At 41.3% G+C, this 18,567-nt stretch overlaps 1 protein-coding gene across 5 annotated transcripts in view; it reads right to left on the reverse strand.

Annotated features, from left to right (window-relative positions):
* USP40 (ubiquitin specific peptidase 40) overlaps nucleotides 1-13,499 on the reverse strand; it is an 89,653-nt gene extending 76,154 nt beyond the window's left edge. For 2 of the 5 annotated variants that reach the window (XM_082841206.1, XM_082841209.1), the window contains exons 1-5: nucleotides 12,144-13,499; nucleotides 9,508-9,575; nucleotides 7,105-7,218; nucleotides 4,327-4,491; nucleotides 2,455-2,601 (exon numbers count right to left, since the gene is read on the reverse strand). In XM_082841206.1, the coding sequence (XP_082697332.1) occupies nucleotides 2,455-2,601; nucleotides 4,327-4,491; nucleotides 7,105-7,218; nucleotides 9,508-9,575; nucleotides 12,144-12,342 (693 nt within the window). In that variant the 5' untranslated portion in view covers nucleotides 12,343-13,499. The remainder of the gene's footprint in view (nucleotides 1-2,454; nucleotides 2,602-4,326; nucleotides 4,492-7,104; nucleotides 7,219-9,507; nucleotides 9,576-12,143) is intronic. The other 3 variants (XM_082841205.1, XM_082841207.1, XM_082841208.1) reach the window with 3 other exon arrangements.
* Between the last annotated feature and the right edge of the window lie 5,068 nt (nucleotides 13,500-18,567).

Below are 18,567 nucleotides of genomic sequence, written 5' to 3' on the forward strand. Positions count from 1 at the left end.
CCCATTTGTATATTTTAATGTCACTATCCTAACAAAGCTATCTGATGAGGGTGCTCCCCCTTTAACAGTGCCTTTTTTTAAAAATAATTAATTAATTAATTAGTTTGTTTATTTTTGGCTGCATTGGGTCCTCGTTGTTGGGTCTTCATTGCTGCACGCGGGCTTTCTCTAGTTGCGATGAGTGGGGGCTACTCTTCGTTGTGGAGCCTGGGCTTATGATTGCAGTGGCTCCTCTTGTTGCAGAGCTTGGGCTCTAGGCACACGGGCTTCAGTAGTTGTGGCACGCGGGCTCTAGAGCACAGGCTCAGTAGTTGTGCTGCACGGGCTTAGCTGTTCCACGGCATGTGGGATCTTCCCGGCCCAGGGCTCGAACCCGTGTCCCCTGCATTGTCAGGTGGATTCTTAACCACTGCGCCACCAGGGAAGCCCCTCTAATAGTGCTTCTTTCCTGCCCGAGCCCTGGCCTTTCACCTTTCACTTTCCCCCTAGGTCGCTGTGTCTACTTTACCTAGCAGACACACAGTTCTTATTTACTGAAGAACCGGAGCTCTTAACCTGTGACCTGGGGACGTGTTTCAATGGATCTGAACCCTTGAAATTATATGAAAATTGTATGTGTATATGTATTTTTCTGGGGAGAAGAGCCACAGCTTTCACTAGACTTTCAAAAGGACTGTAGCTCTTCAAATGTCGAGATCCATTGACTGGGGTTTTACAGTTCTTCAAAGCAGATAATAAGATATTTTTGTTTTAATGCCTTGCTTTAAAACAAAACACTAAACTGAGTTACTTTTTATTTAAAAGGCATCAGCTTTTCCCAATCCCCTTGCACTAAAGACATGTGAGGAGGCAAAAAGAATCCTTCCCCTTATTTAAAATTATCCATAATCATAAACATCTAACATTCCTAAAAATATATTGTAAACAATTCTACAAACCTAGTGGGTGAAAAGAAAAGTTAGATGAAAATACAGCAACCTAACAACATGGCAGATTTTCAAACTAGCTCAAAAAAAAAAAACATCTAAAAAAAGTGAGTAAATCAACTATAATGTGGCTGAGGAAAGAAAGACTGCTCAGAATAAGATGATCTGCATTAATTTAGGTAATGCAACCAAGCCTAACCTTAGAATGCAATAAATCTAACGCAACTAGAAGGCAATTTTTAAAGTATCAAGATCAAAACATTTCCATTGAAAAAGAATTAAACCAATGATAGAAAAGGTGCATACAAGAATTGCTTTTGTTTAACAAAAGGTTCTTATTTTACTAATGTGCAAATTAAGGTCAACCAAAAACTAAGAATGTGTTTAAGTGTTCTTTCCAAGATGCTTCATCCTCTGAATTTTATATTTATTTTATTAGGTTGTAACGCTAAAGAGGAAATACAAAATAAATAAGCAAAAAATAAACCTTTCTTTCGTTTTCATAAAGGGGCAAAGGCTAGATGGAAATAAATATTAAACAATATAAAATTCACCCGGGTTTCAAATCCTATTGTGAAAGCTACAGGCATGGGGTTTACTGTTTTCAATTACATTTTCACCTATAATCTCCAGGATCCAAATCAATGTTGTGTGCTATCTAAATCAACCCTCATTTTCTTTGTTGGAAAATTCAATATTGTCAGCTCTAGGAATAGTGCTAACACTTTGTCTTAACAGAGTAACTGCAAAGATACATCTTTAGTGGTATTTCTTTAAGTCAGGGCTCAATAACCACTGGTTCAATTGAGTTCAAGGTTATCACGCTAATGAACAGCCTGCCGTATCATCTGCCAGCAGTGAAAGAGTTCCTACTGCAGATAATAATAGCAGCTGAGTTGATGCCATGTTGTAAAAGAAATCACTTGCTTAAATTTTGTCCTGCTTTTTTCCTGTATTTTGCTCTGTTGTACAAAGAGAAGCCCTGGTACGCTCTGTCAAGCCCTGTAATCAGCAAGATACATACTTCCAACTGGGGGAGGAGGAAAGGCCATATTGGGTTTGCTAGTCAGAGAGGAAATATACACACATCAATACTGTAAAATACCTGCAAATGTGAAAATAAAGAAAGCCATTTGTGCAGTGGTAGATCAAGAAAAGGAAAGCTCCACAAGCTTCCTGGCTGGCAGAAATAAAAATACATTGCCTTCTTCATAATGGTAACTTGCAAAAAAAAAAAAAAAGGTTTATTTAAGAAACACTGAGGTACAGATAATTTTTTCCTGTGAGAAAAAGAAGCTGAGAGAACTGCTGGGTTGAAAGCTTAAAAAAAATTCTTTACTGTAAAAAATTAAAATACATACACACAGACACACACATATAATACAAATGTCTTTTCAATCGTTAGTACTAATTAAGAGCTTCATGTATATCTTCAAGACACTTCATACAAGTTGACTTCCCTCGACGGACCCTCCTGCTACCAAACACTGCGCAGGCACCCTTAGAAAAGGCAGGGATCTATCTTTACCTTTGCTGCTTTCACCAGCCTGTCACAAGTCCCACAGTGGTACAAGTTGTCGTAGTCAAAAACTTCCTCTTCCACATACATGTTCCAGAGTGCATCTTCCAAACCTGATACATTTCTGACCGCTACTGTGAGATCTAAGAAGTCTTCCTGAAATACACATGAATAGAACATTGAAAAAACAATTCCACAGAGGCTCACAAATACATCACCAATTCATACATACACTGGGAAGAATCAGGTATTTTTTTTCTAAAACACATATATTTTTTCTATATATGAAGGTATAGATCTCCTGATACTGTGAAATTCATAACAATAAATTATTCTTTCTAAACCAAACTATAACTTAGCTTAAAATATATCAGGAACCAGTTTACGAGTTCACTATATATACAACGAAACCTATTTTATCAGGAAATAAGACAAACCATTTAAAACACGAATTGAGAAGAGTATATGTACAGGGTTATTAGTGCTGTCTTAGTCTCCAGGCTGGCTGGCATGGCAAGGCCAGGGTTGGACTGGACTCTCTAATGTAAACTCTTCTTCCTCCCCTTCTGCTAGGGCTGGTTTAAGAAAAAAATTATTTTGAGCCAGGATACAAAGGTATTTTTACAAAAATTAAGAGTGTATTTTGCAAAATGCGAGTCTACCAATTCTACTAGAAGTACATTTGAATTATATTTCTAGTAATAAACAGTTACAATTTGACAAGTTTAAATAAAGCACATTTATAATTTTGTGTGCATGTCTGAGCAACAGCATTACCTTAAGGGATTATGGGGATTATAAAATAATAGCACTAATTAATTAGTTCAAGGTGGAAACCTAAAGCAATAACATTCATATATGATTTATAACATAAATATGTGAAAAGTTAATGTCTGTAGTTTATAACATGCCTTCATATATGTTATGTTTTGAAATGACTTTGTGAATCATTACATTATACTGGTCAATCATACAGTAATCCAAAAACATACAACATCTTAATATTTCCAAACCAGGCTGGCCAAACCTTCTATTAGCACAGGCAATAAGGGCCAAAAAGTCTTTTTTATGCCGAACACTTTCATAAAAAATAGAAATATATATATACATATATATTCTAAAAAAGCAATTAATGCAACATTTAGAAAATGGCATTTAATTATTTTACTCATATAGTCAAATACAGAAACTTTCTATAACTCTTGCCATAAAATAATATTTTTATTAAAGGACAACTGTTCAGTGATGAAATCATTTGCTATATAAGATCTGTAGTGCAAGTAGTGATTATTATATTTATATGAGCAAATTTCCAATTAGATGAAATGGGCAATATCTGTTATGACAAAGAATGGAAGGTTACACTAGTTTAAACAGGATTATAATAGCTTTATATAAATAATAGTTAAACCTAAGCACACACATACAAATGAACTTTCTGAGGAGTATCAATAAACTAAATCCAATATTTAATTACAGATTTAATTGTCAATTTAAACATTCCTCAGTATTCTGTACCTTTATTACTTCTCTGAGTAACTTTCTTTATAATATTCCAACCACCAACCATGATGATATTGGCTTTTCTCATAAGGTCACTGGTTCCTACTTGTAAACACCCCCCAAATCTACTTTCTAAATATTAGAGTACTAAATAAAAGATTAAAGCTACATCTTAAGATACCTACTTCTTTCAGTTTACATGGAAAAATCTGGATTATAAACTTATAATCTGGGTGTAGCTAGAGTACAAGAAAAAAACTGATAAAGTTATTTCTAGTAATAAACACATTAATCCTCATGTGCTATAGATCACAGATTTAATTGCATGAATTATAATTTATGATTTAACTTATTACTAAAATACTCTTGCATATTCACCTGCTTTTCACTGACATTCTTACATTCTTTACAAACAATCTGGTTAACAATGGTTCCGTGATATAGACGATTGATGAGGTCATGGCCGGAGGTCCCAACTAAAGAAGTTTCCAAAGCACTAAAGAGAATTCGATTCAGTTCCTGTACATCATGTTGCCTCATTTCCTATAAAACAGGTAACTTTTAAATGTAATTTTGTGCTTCAGATTTTTAAAAACAGATTTGTAAAGTGATATTAGTTTAAAAACACAAAACTTATCTAGAAATCCAAAGGTAAGCCTCAATCAAAGGTAAGGATGACTATGCTAAACAAGCTGAGAGCAGGGTAAGAGATCACCACCTATTTTTACTTTTACTACAAAATGAAAATATAAACAGACGGTGTTCAGTGTGTACATATAACTCAATTCACTTGAAAACAGGAAAGTGCATTTATTTTGTGCGACACCATACGCATGGCCGTGCCACAGAGAGGAGAGGGGAAGAAGGAACACACAGGCACAGAGCAGTCTCTAAGAGCCGGCAGTGTGTGCACAGCAGAATCTCAGCTCAGAGGGACAGATAAACACTCTGAATTATCAGCATTTGAAAAGAACTAGAATTTACTGCTTTGATATATAGACCAACTAAAGGAAGACTAACACAGTGCTACTGAGAAAAATTCTGACGGAACCTGCTTCAATCTATGAATCATGCAACTATATGTGAATAGGCTGAACTACTCCCAAAGAACCATTTATAAACCCAAAGCCAAGGGGCACACCAACACTTAGAAGTGGAGAAAACAAGAAAGAACCAGCAAAGGAACCCGAGGAAGAGCCGGGAAGGGGAGAACCAGGAGAGCGAGGTCACGGGAACAGCGGAGGGGTGGTGGGCGCTACTACTGAGGGCTGTGGAGAGACGAGCAGTGTCTCCTGGACCTGGCATGAGGGTGCCAGGAGGGACTTGGACAAGCAGGTAGGAAGCGGGCAGAGAGCAAATGGAAGGCACAGAAGTAGAGGCAGTGAGGGATGATGACTTTGAAGATAAGTGTCTTGTGAAGAGAAGCTGATAAAGTAGATGGAAGCTGGAGTAGCATGTGGGACTCGGGATCTTTTTCTTAGTTTTTAACACACAAGACACTAGATGATATAAATTTCTCCAATACCACTGGTTCTGATGGGACAGAGAACTTGTGGAATTTTCACGATCTGTTTCTGAACAATCCTAAATTCAGCAAAGGTGCCTCAGAGACCCTCTCTACCACTGCAGGTCCAGTCCTAGAGGGTTTACTACATGATTTTATTTAGAAATCAATCAATCAATAAATAAAGTTTTCAGTTTTCTAAGAAGTATGAAGTCAGCAATTGAGAGGAAGCTCATTATCAAAAACAAAGGGAAATCCATCAACTGATGACTAGGTTAAAAAGAAACACAAACCACCGTGGCATACCCATCCAACAGAAGACTATCTGGCAATAAAAAGGAATGAAGTGCTGATACATACTACGACATGAATGAACTTTGAAAACATTACTTTAAGTGAAAGAAGCTAGTTACAAAAGTCCACATATTACACAATACCATTTTTGTGCAGTGTCCAGAATAGGCGAATCCACAGAGAGAGATTAGTGGTGGCCAGGGACTCGGGAAAGGGCACACAGGCTGTGGGTGACTGGTAATAGGTATGGGGCTTCTTTTTGGGGTGGTGAAAATGTTCTAAAATTGACTGTAGTGATGCTTGTACAACTCTGTGAATATACTAAGAAAACCCACTGAATTGTACCCTTTAAAAGAGGGAAGCTTAGGGCATAAGAATTATATCTCAGTAAAGCAGGTTTTTTTAAAACAAGGAAAGAAAAAGGGAATTAGCCCTAAGCACCTGCCCTACACCAGAAACTCAACACACACTCTTTAGGGAATGTATTACACCCCATTGTACTGCCAAGCCCAAGCCCCACCTCTCTAACCACATGGCATCATCTAGTTAATGAGTGTTTCTGGTTAAAAGACAAGAGTTTATAGTTTATTTTTGAAGGCAACATACCCTTATTCTGATCACTGTCTCTTTAAATTCTGTGACAGTCTCCCATACCTTCATCTCTGCATCTATTCCATAAAAAACCGCATACCTAGTTTTGATTTTATACAGCTAACAGCTCATCAATATCGACAACACACATCTTAGTGCTGACAAATGTTTAGTGTTTGTATATAGTGAAATACTTTTTAGGAACTGAAACAAAAAAAGAGGAAGTCCACACACAGTAGGATACAGGAAGCAAATGAAGACAGTCAGGAGACAGGCAGGACAGTGAAAATGAAAAGATCTGCCGAGAATGGTTTCACTGTTTTGCTTGAAGCAAATGTCCAAATTGGAACACCCAGATTCAAGCACACAAGCACGCCATAAAGGCAGACAATTACTGCCAGTCAGCTTTTTTAGTTGATAAGCAGTTTGCTATAAAAATGGCAATTTCCATTAATGTAACAGGTGGTATATCTCAACTAGACTACACAAATGGTAGAAATTATAAAAACCAGCTCTTATACTTCTTCTCCCTGTATCTTCAACCCTCTTCCCCCAACCCCAAATCACACTCATTCATAAAATCCTGGATACAGCCAAGTGTCTAAAAATGTTTTACTGGTTTGTAATTATCTAATATTAGAAGTAAATATTTAAACAATATCTTGAGACTGTAAGACAAAATTAAAGGAGAAGTTAGATAACATTATGAAGCCAGTGTTCAGTCTTTACTGCTGGTAACTTTTCCCTGGAGAAGCTGACCTTCGTACCTCATCACTGGTCCACCCAAAGCTGTCAGTGAGGTCTGTGGTGGACGCAGCTTCCTGGTCTAAGAGCAGAAGCTGTGCAAACAACCGCTGTAACTGCAAAGGTATGATTCGGACCTGAATGAGAAAAAAATGCATTTCTAAATATCTTTTAAATGTTGGCTGGGCCTTTTTAAAAGAACTGCATACTAATTTTCTCCTACCTCCTACTTCATTTAATTCACTCAGGAGAAAATTTATAAATATTGTGAAGGGTGAATGAAGATTCATTTTTCTTTGAAAATTTTAATTCAATACAATTCTTAGCTATATTGACATAACAGATCAGTATTAAAACCCAAACAGGCCCTAATAAACCACCCAATTAATTAGAGAATGACAGTAATTCAAGTCTCTAATAGTTCATCCTTTCTCCAAAATACCTCAGTTACAGACATACTCCCTATGAGGAATTTTCCAGTCACAAGTATCTCACAGGGCTGGCTGCACCCTCCATTGCTTTCTTCCTGCTGGCGCCACGCCCATTCCTGCCTGTGTGCTGTGGGCCAGGGCCCTGAGAAGGCTGCCTGGAGCCTGATCTGAAGACTGGACTTAAATATCTAAAGTAAGAACAAGCCTTTAGAAAACTTTATGGCAATTTTGCATTGCCACAGCATTTTTATTATATCCAATGAAAGTCTGATCTGCAACAGACTGTGCATAAAAAAAACGGGCTCTTTGCCACACAGGGAGTTTGAGAAGCGCTGGGCTGGATCATGAAAGACTCTTATTAAGAAGTACAGGGCTGGACTTCCCTGGTGGCGCAGTGGTTAAGAATCTGCCTGCCAATTCAGGGGACACGGGTTCAAGCCCTGGTCTGGGAAGATCCCACATGCCGCATAGCAGCTAAGCCCGTGCACCACAACTACTGAGCCTGCACTCTAGAGACCATGAGCCACAACTACTGAACCTGTGTGTTGCAACTACTGAAGCTGGCACACCTACACGCCTAGAGCCCATGCTCCGCAACAAGAGCAGCCACCGCAATGAAAAGCCTTCGCACTGCAACAAAGAGTAGCCCCCACTCGCAGCAACTAGAGATAAACCCTGCACACAGCAACAAAGACCCAACTCAGCCATACATAAATAAATAAATAAATTTATAAAAAAAAAAAAAGAATCTGCCTGCCAATGCAGGGGACACGGGTTCAAGCCCTGGTCCGGGAGGATCTCTCATGCCGCAGAGCAACTAAGCCATGCACCACAACTGCTGAGCCAGCGCTCTAGAGCCCACGAGCCACACCTACTGAGCCCATGTGCCACAACTACTGAAGCCCACGTGCCTAGAGTCTGTGCTCTGCAACAAGAGAAGCCACCACAATGAGAAGCCTGTGCTCAGCAACAAAGACCCAAGGCAGCCAAAAATAAATAAATGAATAAATAAATTTATTTAAAAAAAAAAAGTACAGGGTTTCCCTGGTGGCACAGTGGTTGAGAATCTGCCTGCCAGTGCAGGGGACACGGGTTTGATCCCTGGTCCGGGAAGATCCCACATGCTGTGGAGCAGCTAAGCCCGTGCGCCACAACTACTGAGCCTGTGCTCTAGAGCCTGCGAGCCACAACTACTGAGCCCGCGAGCCACAACTACTGAAGCCCGCACACCTAGAGCCTGTGCTCTACAACAAGAGAAGCCACAATGAGAAGCCTGCGCACCGCAACGAGGAGTAGCCCCCGCTCGTCGCAACTAGAGAAAGCCCGCGTGCAGCAACAAAGACCCAACGTAGCCAAAAGTAAATAAATAAATGTATTAAAAAATTTATTAAAAAAAGAAGTACAGATTTTATGGGACTTTCCTGGAGGTCCTGTGGTTAAGACTCAGCGCTTCCACTGCTGGGGGGCGTGAGTTTGATCCCTAGTCGGGGAACTGAGATCCTGCACGCCGCACAGCATGGCCAAAAAAAAAAAAAAGTACAGATTTTAGTCTGAGGGTGATAAAGTTCTGAATGATGTTTAAGCAAGGGAGAAACGTGATTAGATACGCACTTACAGTAAACCAATCCCTCACTCAGTTTACTTCCAGAATACCAAACTGAAAGAAGACTGGCCCCTTATTTTTTGTTGTTGCTACAAGTAAGTGCATTAAGCGGACTTTCTGGCGCGATAGTGCGGACAACTCGTGAGTATCTCCTTAATGCAGAGAGAGGTATGTCTAAAAAGCAGCAGCAGCATTGCATCTGCATAAGTAATTCTCTGTTGGAAGGGCAGTTCCCTTAACAGTAAGGTACAGGCCAAGACACTTTCTGAAAATAAAGATCATGTTTGGTAATTAATAAAATTATTGATTCCTATGAATAAGCAACTTAATTCTTTCCTTAAAACATTTCCTCAGTACTCCAAAAAACCCCTGTGAATCAAAGATTTTAATACCTTTGCGTCAGGTTTATCCTTATCCTCTAACGAACCAAGCTCTTCCGGGCCAAGAGAAAATAAAGCTTCTAAACAAAAAAGTAGAATCACAGATGTAAATGACATTATCTCATTTTTGAAAATTGTGTTAGAAAGCCAAGGCCACCAGTAAGTAGAAATCAGTTAAAGATTCAGAAATATGACTTGACAATATTTACACCCTTAGCCTACCCATCTTGCTTTCTGGTAATGTTATTTTTAACCACTGACCCTATTAGAAAGTGGGAAGCTAAGGTTTCAATAAGGGAGAGCTGTAAAAGGAAAATTATACATATAAAAACCATAACATCAGAAATCTTTGGTGGTTTCCTATTGCCTACGGCAGTGGGTCCCAAAAGCCACATGAGGAACACTAGGAAATACACGATATAGAATAGTGTCACGTGTGTTTGTTTACAAGCCACACGTGAGACTTCCAACCATTCTTTCTTAAGAAGGAGCACCTTTAACTCTGAGATAACACCCTTCCCATTTTGGTATGAAAATATCTTTTCTGCATTGAGGGTAATAACAGATGGTGGTGACCTTACCTGGAAAAAGACGCTGGCAACCCAGTGCCGGTCTCCAGAATTTATTTATAATTCAATGTCTGGGTACGCCACCCAGTGGGGCGTATCTGAATCTTTTGGGAAGTCTGTATTCAAACAGATAGGAACACCTACTAGGAGACTCTGATATACTCCGGGGAGAGGAGGGATGGGACGGGTGTTGCCTTGCACTGAAAACCACTGCTGCCTTAGTGATTACTGTTATGTAATATTCCTCCTGAGCTCCCGGCAGGAACTGGGAAAAACACTACATGAAGGTTACAAACATAAAGGCTAAAGCATAAAAACCATACAAAGACTTCCACAATCGTCTCCCACTCCTCCCAGCTACACTGATCTGGGAGTACAGTGGAACCGAATCTAGTCCTATTCCTTAAAATATGATTCCAAAAAGTTTCCAAAATTTCCCCAGTTCTCCGCCAGTCCTTACCCTTTCCAAAGTGTACACCTTCTTCAATAAGCTTCAGGATCTGCGCTACGCCTTACTAGGAGTGTGCGAGTCACACTAAGGTGTCAGCCCATGTGCTTGGCCGGCCACCCACTTTGCTAGAGAGAAGGGGGCCCGGGGCTCTGAGCCCTTTCTTCTTAGTGGCGCTCTCCGTGACCTGCCTGCCGTCCCCAACAGTCGCCTTCCTCACCCTCTTCTTAAGGCTACTTTTCTACTTTAAGTTGCCCTTGAACTTCAATTATACTAAAACTTGGGAAAAACTTAACCTCCCTAGGAACCCGCTTATTCATGCTCCAAATTTCTAACGGTGGAACTACTGAAGGCACTGGGGGGATATTTTTATGGAGTGGATGGAGTCACAGACAAGAGGCAACACTCAAATCCACATGCACTTCGACCCATTAGAATGGCCCTGGGAAGGGGATAACGGTAATTATACAGTAAATCTCTGGAGGCAGGAAGTCTCTGTAAGCTTAGAAGCAACAGAAAATGTCACAAAACTTTGCTAAATTTGGTAGTGGTGGGAAGGGGGGTGAGATACTGGATACAGGATGAGCCAGGTTGTCTGTCCTCAGAATATGGAGACATAGTGGGGAGCTGAGGACAGTCATGGAGCTTCGTAGCTGGGGGCCCCCAATCAGGGCCATGTGAAGGCAGAGGAATCTTCACACTGAAATCAAGGGAACACAGAGACTAAGACCCTTGTGGAGGACGCTAGTTTGCAGAGGAGGAATGGGACAAACATGTAGAGAAAAATAGGGGCAAGAAATCAAGGATCCAAGGAGGTCAGGGTGGCTTCCCGTAGGTGGTTTCTAGGAGATTCCCCTATATACTTACAGTAAACCTCCCTTTTAATTGAGCTACTTTGAGTGGGTTTCTGTTCCTTATACACAGTCCCTTATCTAACACCTTGGATCTCTGGAATTCAGAATTTCCAGATTTTAGAAAGGTAATATGAAGAAAGGGTCCAATATGTTAACATTACGTCCCCAGCAGAGTCTGGGACAAACAGTATCTATTAGTCAAGGACTTAATATTCCTGTGACAAATGTATGACTGCTCACCCAAGTGAGATAATTAAGACTATAAACAGTCTCACGGCAGGTCAGGCTCTCAGGCCAAACAAGTTCAGATTATTAGGTCAGGCTGTCAGAGTTTTCCAGATTTCAGAACTTCAGATAAACGATTGTGGACTGTATGAATAATGTGACAACCCCTCCCCACTCCAAAAGGAAGCATATAACTGTACTGAGTAACTCTGGTTTACGTGTTTATTACTTTGAGAAACTCAAAAATACAAATGGTGTACAATAATGAAGGCTGGCACTCATGACAAAATTGTCTATGTTGTACTTTAAATGATAGGAATTAGAAAAGAAATACATTGCCTTATTTTTTTTATCTTGTTACTGAACATCACTGTGATCACACAGAAAATATTCATAATTTAAGCTTCACATTCCTCTGCAGAATTACCAATTTGTGTCCCTCATTAGCAACAATTAACACACACTGTCGAATACACTTGTGATTCTGCATAATTAATTACAGGTGGATACGAGGATACGTATTACCAGCCAAATGCATGTAACATAGCATACCTCTGAATTCAGGTGTGAAATGAAGAGTCTGAAGGAGGGAATTGAGGTAACAGGTTCCACCCTGATTTCTGATTCCACTTAAATTGGTGAATTCTCTAGGCGCAGGTGGCTCCAAAGCTTTGGTCTTTAATTTCTTCCCTTTTCCATAATGATCATTTGACACACTGGAATAATCCTCTTCAAACAGGTCCCCAAACATTGTGAAACTAAATACTACCCTTAAAAATATATAACATGTTATATAAACGTTTTTATTTTTAAAACAAAACTTCCCCACATCTCCCTTTTATACTTGGGAGTCTCCATTTTAAGTCACTCTTTAGAAAGTACAGACAGTAGTTCGGGCTTTGGAGGCAGCAAGACCTGAATTTTTTCATCCCTGCTCCACACTACCTGTGCGACGGTGGGCAGGTTACTTAACCCACGTTCTTATAAGTAAAATGCGATACCAACTGTCACGCAGGGTCATTTAAACAATCAAATAACATAATGAAAGAAAGGCATTTAGGGTACAGGGCTTAGCCCACAATAAATGACAGCTGTTTTTAAAAAGGCATATTGATATCACTAGTGAAAAAAGAAAGAAAACCCATCAATACACTTGATCTGCTGAGGAGGTAGAGCCAAAGCTAGATTCTGAGCGTTGACAACGGCCTAGGGACCATGAATCACTTCCTAAAATCTCTGCTTCTCAAACTCCTTGCACCAGATTATGACACTTAAATAAGTTAAATGGAACAAATTAACCTTTATAGTAGTTTAGTACATGGCCCCGAAGCCGGACAGCCGGGTGGAGATTCACTGGGGAAAAAACACTGCCATTTAAATAATGGAGCCTCGAGGGCTTTACAACATGTATCCATCCGGTGATCCCAACATTAGCTGCTGGGGTCTAACGAATCCGCTCAAAGTCTCATATCGAGTGTGGAGGAGGGTCACCTGGAGACGAGAAAGGCCAAGCGCCTAGCACAGTTCCTAAGGGATAAGAAACGCTGAAATGCAATTATTTGCGTTTTCAACCCGTTCCTCAGAAGAAAAGCACAAAACATGGAACTTGAAAGTGTGGCCTCGCACGCGTGGTCTAGATTCCGGTCTCCTCTGCTCCACGTTCAGACTAGGCCCTCAAGCCCTCCAAGCCACCGAGCCCAGGGGCGCGAGGAGGCAGAGGTCCCCGAGGCGGGGGACCGCAGCCCCACACCAGGAGGACGCCGCAACCCGGGGCCGGCCCGGGCAGCCTCTCGCCTCGGCCCCTCTCATCCCTCCCGAGATCCCCGGCCGCAGGCCCCACTTACTGCCTAAAGCCCAGACCCCCGCCCCGGCCAAAACTCGAAGCGAAAGAACGCGCCGCTACCGGGGACCGCCATATTGACGTCAGCAGCCATATTGACGTCAGCAGCCATCCCGCGGCACCGCGCGTGAGCGATTTATGGAACGCACGGACTACGTCTCCCAGGATGCCCGGCGGGGTAGCGCCGGTCCGCGGCGCGGGGCTTTATGGACAATGTAGTTCTTTTGGCCTGAGAATGCGGGAGTCGTGTTGGGTGGATAGTGCTCGCTTCCTTGTCTGCTGGCGGGTTCGCGAGTCCGCTCGGTGAGCCGACCACTCATTCGTTCACTTTTTAAAGTTTATTTTTTTATAGTGTTTATTTATTTTTACTTGTTGACAGTTTTGATTTATTTATTTATTTATGGCTGTGTTGGGTCTTCCTTTCTGTGCGAGGGCCTTCTCTAGTTGTGGCAAGCGGGGGCCACTCTTCATCGCGATGCGCGGGCCTCTCACTATCACGGTCTCTCTCGTTGAGGAGCACAGGCTCCAGACGCGCAGGCTCAGTAAGTGTGGCTTACGGGCCCAGTCGCTCCGCGGCATGTGGGATCCTCCCAGACCAGGGCGTGAACCCGTGTCCCGTATTCTCAACCACTGCGCCACCAGGGAAGCCCTTAAAGTTTATTTTTATTTCTGTTCGCAACTCATGTTAGTTGCAGTAGAGAGTACAAAGATCGCTTGTCATTTGGCCCGGCTAATGCCAAGTTACTTAAACCTTGGAAACATTTGTGTAGGGCTTCAAGAGTGCCGTGCACTTACAGAGACATTTTACAGGTGTATCTCGAGTGAAAAATGTTCCAAGTAACTCTGATCCTTTATAACATCCTCGGTGTTTACTTTGTCTGCGCCAACTCTCATACACAAGAGTACGCCAAAAATACTTCAAAATCTCCTCTCTTGCCCTCTTGAGCACCTTTGGTGGACACTTTCAATAGCCTATATAGGCTCTTCTGGCCGTCTCTCCTGTCGAATGAGGGCGACGGAAAGATAATCATTTTGACTTAAGCTAAAGATTTGAGAGATTGAGACCAGCAATAGTGATAGACGAAGCCACAAGGCAGGAGTCAAAGTGAATGCCAGCCTAAGGGATTTGTATTTGGAACATAGCGACATTCCTGTGGCTGCAAATGTTCAGGAAGTGTCGGTAGGGAAAGAACTGGAGGCGGGGGACCAGCTGGAAGGTTGAAGGTCTAGACCAGGAAACCACAGCGGGAATCGCATCTTCTCAGTTCTTATCAGTCTTCCGTCGGCCACCTTGCCCCCTTGGCAGCCTCCTCTTCATGATTCTCGTCCCTGGCGCCAAGGCACTCTATCCTTTTGCTTCTCTTTCTGCCTTTTGACTGCTGCTTCTTCGCCCGCTGTGCTTCATTCCCCTCTTCCTAACAGTGGATATTCCTCAAAGTTCCATTCCCTGGCCAAGAATTAGCACTGGAAGGTTAGCTTCTGAGGACGCAGGCTCACCCTTGTACCCAGCTGTATCCCGACCATCTCAACAGTGCCTGGCTCATTACAGGATCTTAATAAATATGTGTTAAATGAATGAAAGGTCTGTTAACACCATCATCCTTCCCCTCATGCAGCATCAAAGTCTCGGAGCTGTCTTTGAAACTTCATCTTTTCTCCATGAATCCAATCATTTGTAACTCAAAGTATCGCCTGGACAATGCTTCTTCTGTTTCCATGGCTCCCTCTCTGCTTTCCATGGCTCCCTCTCTGCCTGTCAGACCCTCATTAAGTCTCACCCACGGTAGAATTACAACATTTTAGGTGGACTGCCGCCTTCTCCATCCCATCACGCATGTCACTACCAGATCCATCTGAGGCACACCCTGAGCTTGCATTTCTCTACCAAAGAGGCTTTGGTGATTCTCTGGTGTCTAGTGTAGAAATTCCACCGTGGTCCAAACACTAGTTTTTTAAAATTTATTTATTTATTTATTTATTTTTGGCTGCATTGGGTCTTGGTTGCTGCACGCAGGCTTTCGCTAGTTGCGGCGAGCGGGGGCTACTGTTCGTTGCCGGGTGCGAACTTCTCTCACCAGGGAAGCCTCAACTGTGGGTTTCTCATGTTGATCCATGCTCTTTATTAGGTTGAGAAACTTCCCTTCTTTTCCTAGTTTGCTGAGAATTTTTATCAGAAATGGATATTGGATTTTTATCAAACAAAGTGCCTATTGAAATAATTACATGGTTTTACTTTTCTAGTTTATTTATATGGTGAATTACCTTGATTGATTTTCTAATGTTAAAACAGCCTTTGCACTCCTGGAATAAATCTCACTTGGTTATGACATATTATATTTTTATGTATTACATGGTACATACATATGTTTATATTATTGAATTTGGTTTGTTAAATTTTTGTTTAGAATTTTTGCATCTGTGTTCTTGAGGGGTATTGGTCTATAGTGTAACCGAGCAGAGCCCTATGGGGCCTTCCCAGAACATGCCTTCCCCCATATCCTCTGCTTTAGCTCCTCTCTGAAGTACCTACATGATAGTAATTTTTTTTTCAGTTTCTATTCACAAAGAAAAAGCTCCAGTCCATCTTCTAATTTTTTTGAAAAACTCCTGACATTACAGAACTCAACTGAAATGTCTCAATATTCCACTCTTACATTTCCATGACAAACAAAAGAATTTCATGAGCCAGAACAAACAAGCCAGGGTAGATAATAGTATTTGATGCAAATTTCCTGCGCTGTTTTGCAGATGTGAAAACCCCCCACCAAATGGAAAAACTACTTGCTGACCATGAGCACAGACCCCCAGGCCTCCTGGAGCCTAAGGACTGATAATCTAACCCCTGTGACACCGCCCTGCTGCCTCACCATCAGCCCATCACAGAATAGTGCACAAGCTGACAGTACCCTGTGACAGCCCCGCCTCACCTGCCCTTTAAAAATGCTTTGCCAAAGCCCTTCAGGGAGCTTGAGACTTTTCAGGGCATGAACCGCCTCATCTCCTTCATGGTCTTGCAATAAACTTTTCTCTGCTCCAAACTCCTTATTTAGTTTTGTTATGTTGTAATTGGTCTCATAGACCAATTCTATGGTCCTGTAACACGGAAGAGCAAAATCCGACTCCATGTTGGATCTGTTTCTTTTACTTTAACCTTTGCTACTTGAACCTTTGCTTTTCATTTACTTTTATTATTATAATCATACACAATGGCCTGCCTCAGGGAACCCTACCCCTCTGCCTGAATGTTAAACTAAAGGACCTTTGTTCAGCTCTCAGGGAGACAATCTGACCCTGCCCACCTGTGAATGGCTGCAGCAAAGATGAAATTGACACATCCCCTCCCCCATGCTGGCCAAGCCAGGAGATATTTTGTGAAATTAATGGCCTTCTTACTTTACTTCCTCAACTCTTCCCCCTCTCTGTTCTGTAAAAGAAACTGGTATCCAGACCCTGATAAGATTTTTTGGGGAGACGCTAGTCTGTCATCTTCTTGGTCTGCTGGCTTTCTGAATGAAGTCGCTATTCCTTGCCTGAATACCTTGTCTCCCTATTTACTGGCCTGTCGTGTGACGAGCAGAGTGAGCCTGGACTCGGTAACAGTCTCATAGAGTGAATCAGGAAATTCCCTATGCTTCTACTGCAGTATATTGTATCTATATTCCAGAATATTTTCTGGAATGATAATTGGTAGTACTTCTTTTTCCAATGTTTGGTACATTTATCCGTGAAGTTATCTGGGTTTGAGGTTTATTTGTGGGAAAGTTTGCATTGCAAATTTAATTTTAATTTAAAATACAAAGGTTATTTCTATTCAGCTTATTTATTTATTCTTGATTAAACTCTAGTAGTTTGCATCTTTTAAGAAATTTGTCCATTTCGTCTAAGTTGTAGAATATATTGGCATAAACTTGTTCATGATATTCTCTTATTCTTTTAATATCTATAGAACCTGTAGTGATGCCACTTCTCTCATTGCTGATATTGGTCATTTCTTCTCTCTCTCTCTCTCTTTCTTTTTTTTCTGATCAGTTTGGCTAGAGCTTTATCAAGTTAATTCAGTTTTTCAAAGAACGAGCTTTTGGGTTCATTGATTATCTCTATTGTTTGTCTATTTTCTATTTCATTGATATCTATTCTAAAATAAGCCTACCTGCAGGTAGACCACTCACCACTATTTTTATTTTTCAGATATTTATCTGAAACTTTTCCAGTCACCAAGGTAAATGGTGACTAAGCAAGTGTCACCAGTTATAGTTCGGGTGTCCTGGACGGAGCCATCTGATACAGATGATACAGATCTTGATAGAGTGTGAGACAGATACAGAGATTCCTGAAGGAGGGTACCAGGCCTACTGGGGCAATCCCACAGCAGACGTCTAAACAGAGGACTGTGGAAGCCCAGAGAAAAGAGAAAGCAGTCCTAGCAGAGTGCTTTGCGCAAACATTGGGCGGGTAGCCCTATTATGTGACATATCTAGAGAAAGCAATTTAAAATAGATGACAAACACATTCCATCAGTCCCTAGAATGGGAGGTGGGGTTGTCAATCTTATCTCAACATTTCGGAAGCCTCAGAGGGTTTGGAAATGGAATAAGACAAGCAGTAACATCAAGCATTGCAGAGACTCTTGTCGACCTCAAGTTCACTGCCAGTGAGGAGGTCAGTGGCAAGGTGCTTCAAATCTTCCCTTGGAATCCGGGATGCCAATCACTTTCTGGGCAAAGAGTCTTTGGTACTCGGAAGATAAAATCCAAATTTTCCTTTGGGACAAATTTCAAAACTACCAGCTTTATTGAAACTTGCCGTCTTTTTTTATCATTCTGAGTCCTTAGGTTCCAAGAGCATTGCTTAATAATTCTGTTTCTAAAAGGGCATTGCAGTGCAATGTCTCTGCTCATGGTAAAGATCAAAAGCTATCTCATCTGGAAAACATACTACTACCTGTTTCAGCAAATGCTTCTCATTCATTATCATCCTTATGAGTAATTCATTGGCAATGAGTATAATTTTTTTTTTTTTATGAATGTCTAAATACACGCCCTCTCCTGAGGCAGGTTTTGTGCCTGTACTTATGCCGCTCCTGTTACATGAGCTTAGAATCCAGACAGCTGGATTGCTCTGGGCTGCAGTTAACAG

This window comes from Leucopleurus acutus (assembly GCF_964270905.1).
Source record: "Leucopleurus acutus genome assembly, chromosome: 6".
Taxonomy (NCBI): Eukaryota; Metazoa; Chordata; class Mammalia; order Artiodactyla; family Delphinidae; genus Leucopleurus; species Leucopleurus acutus.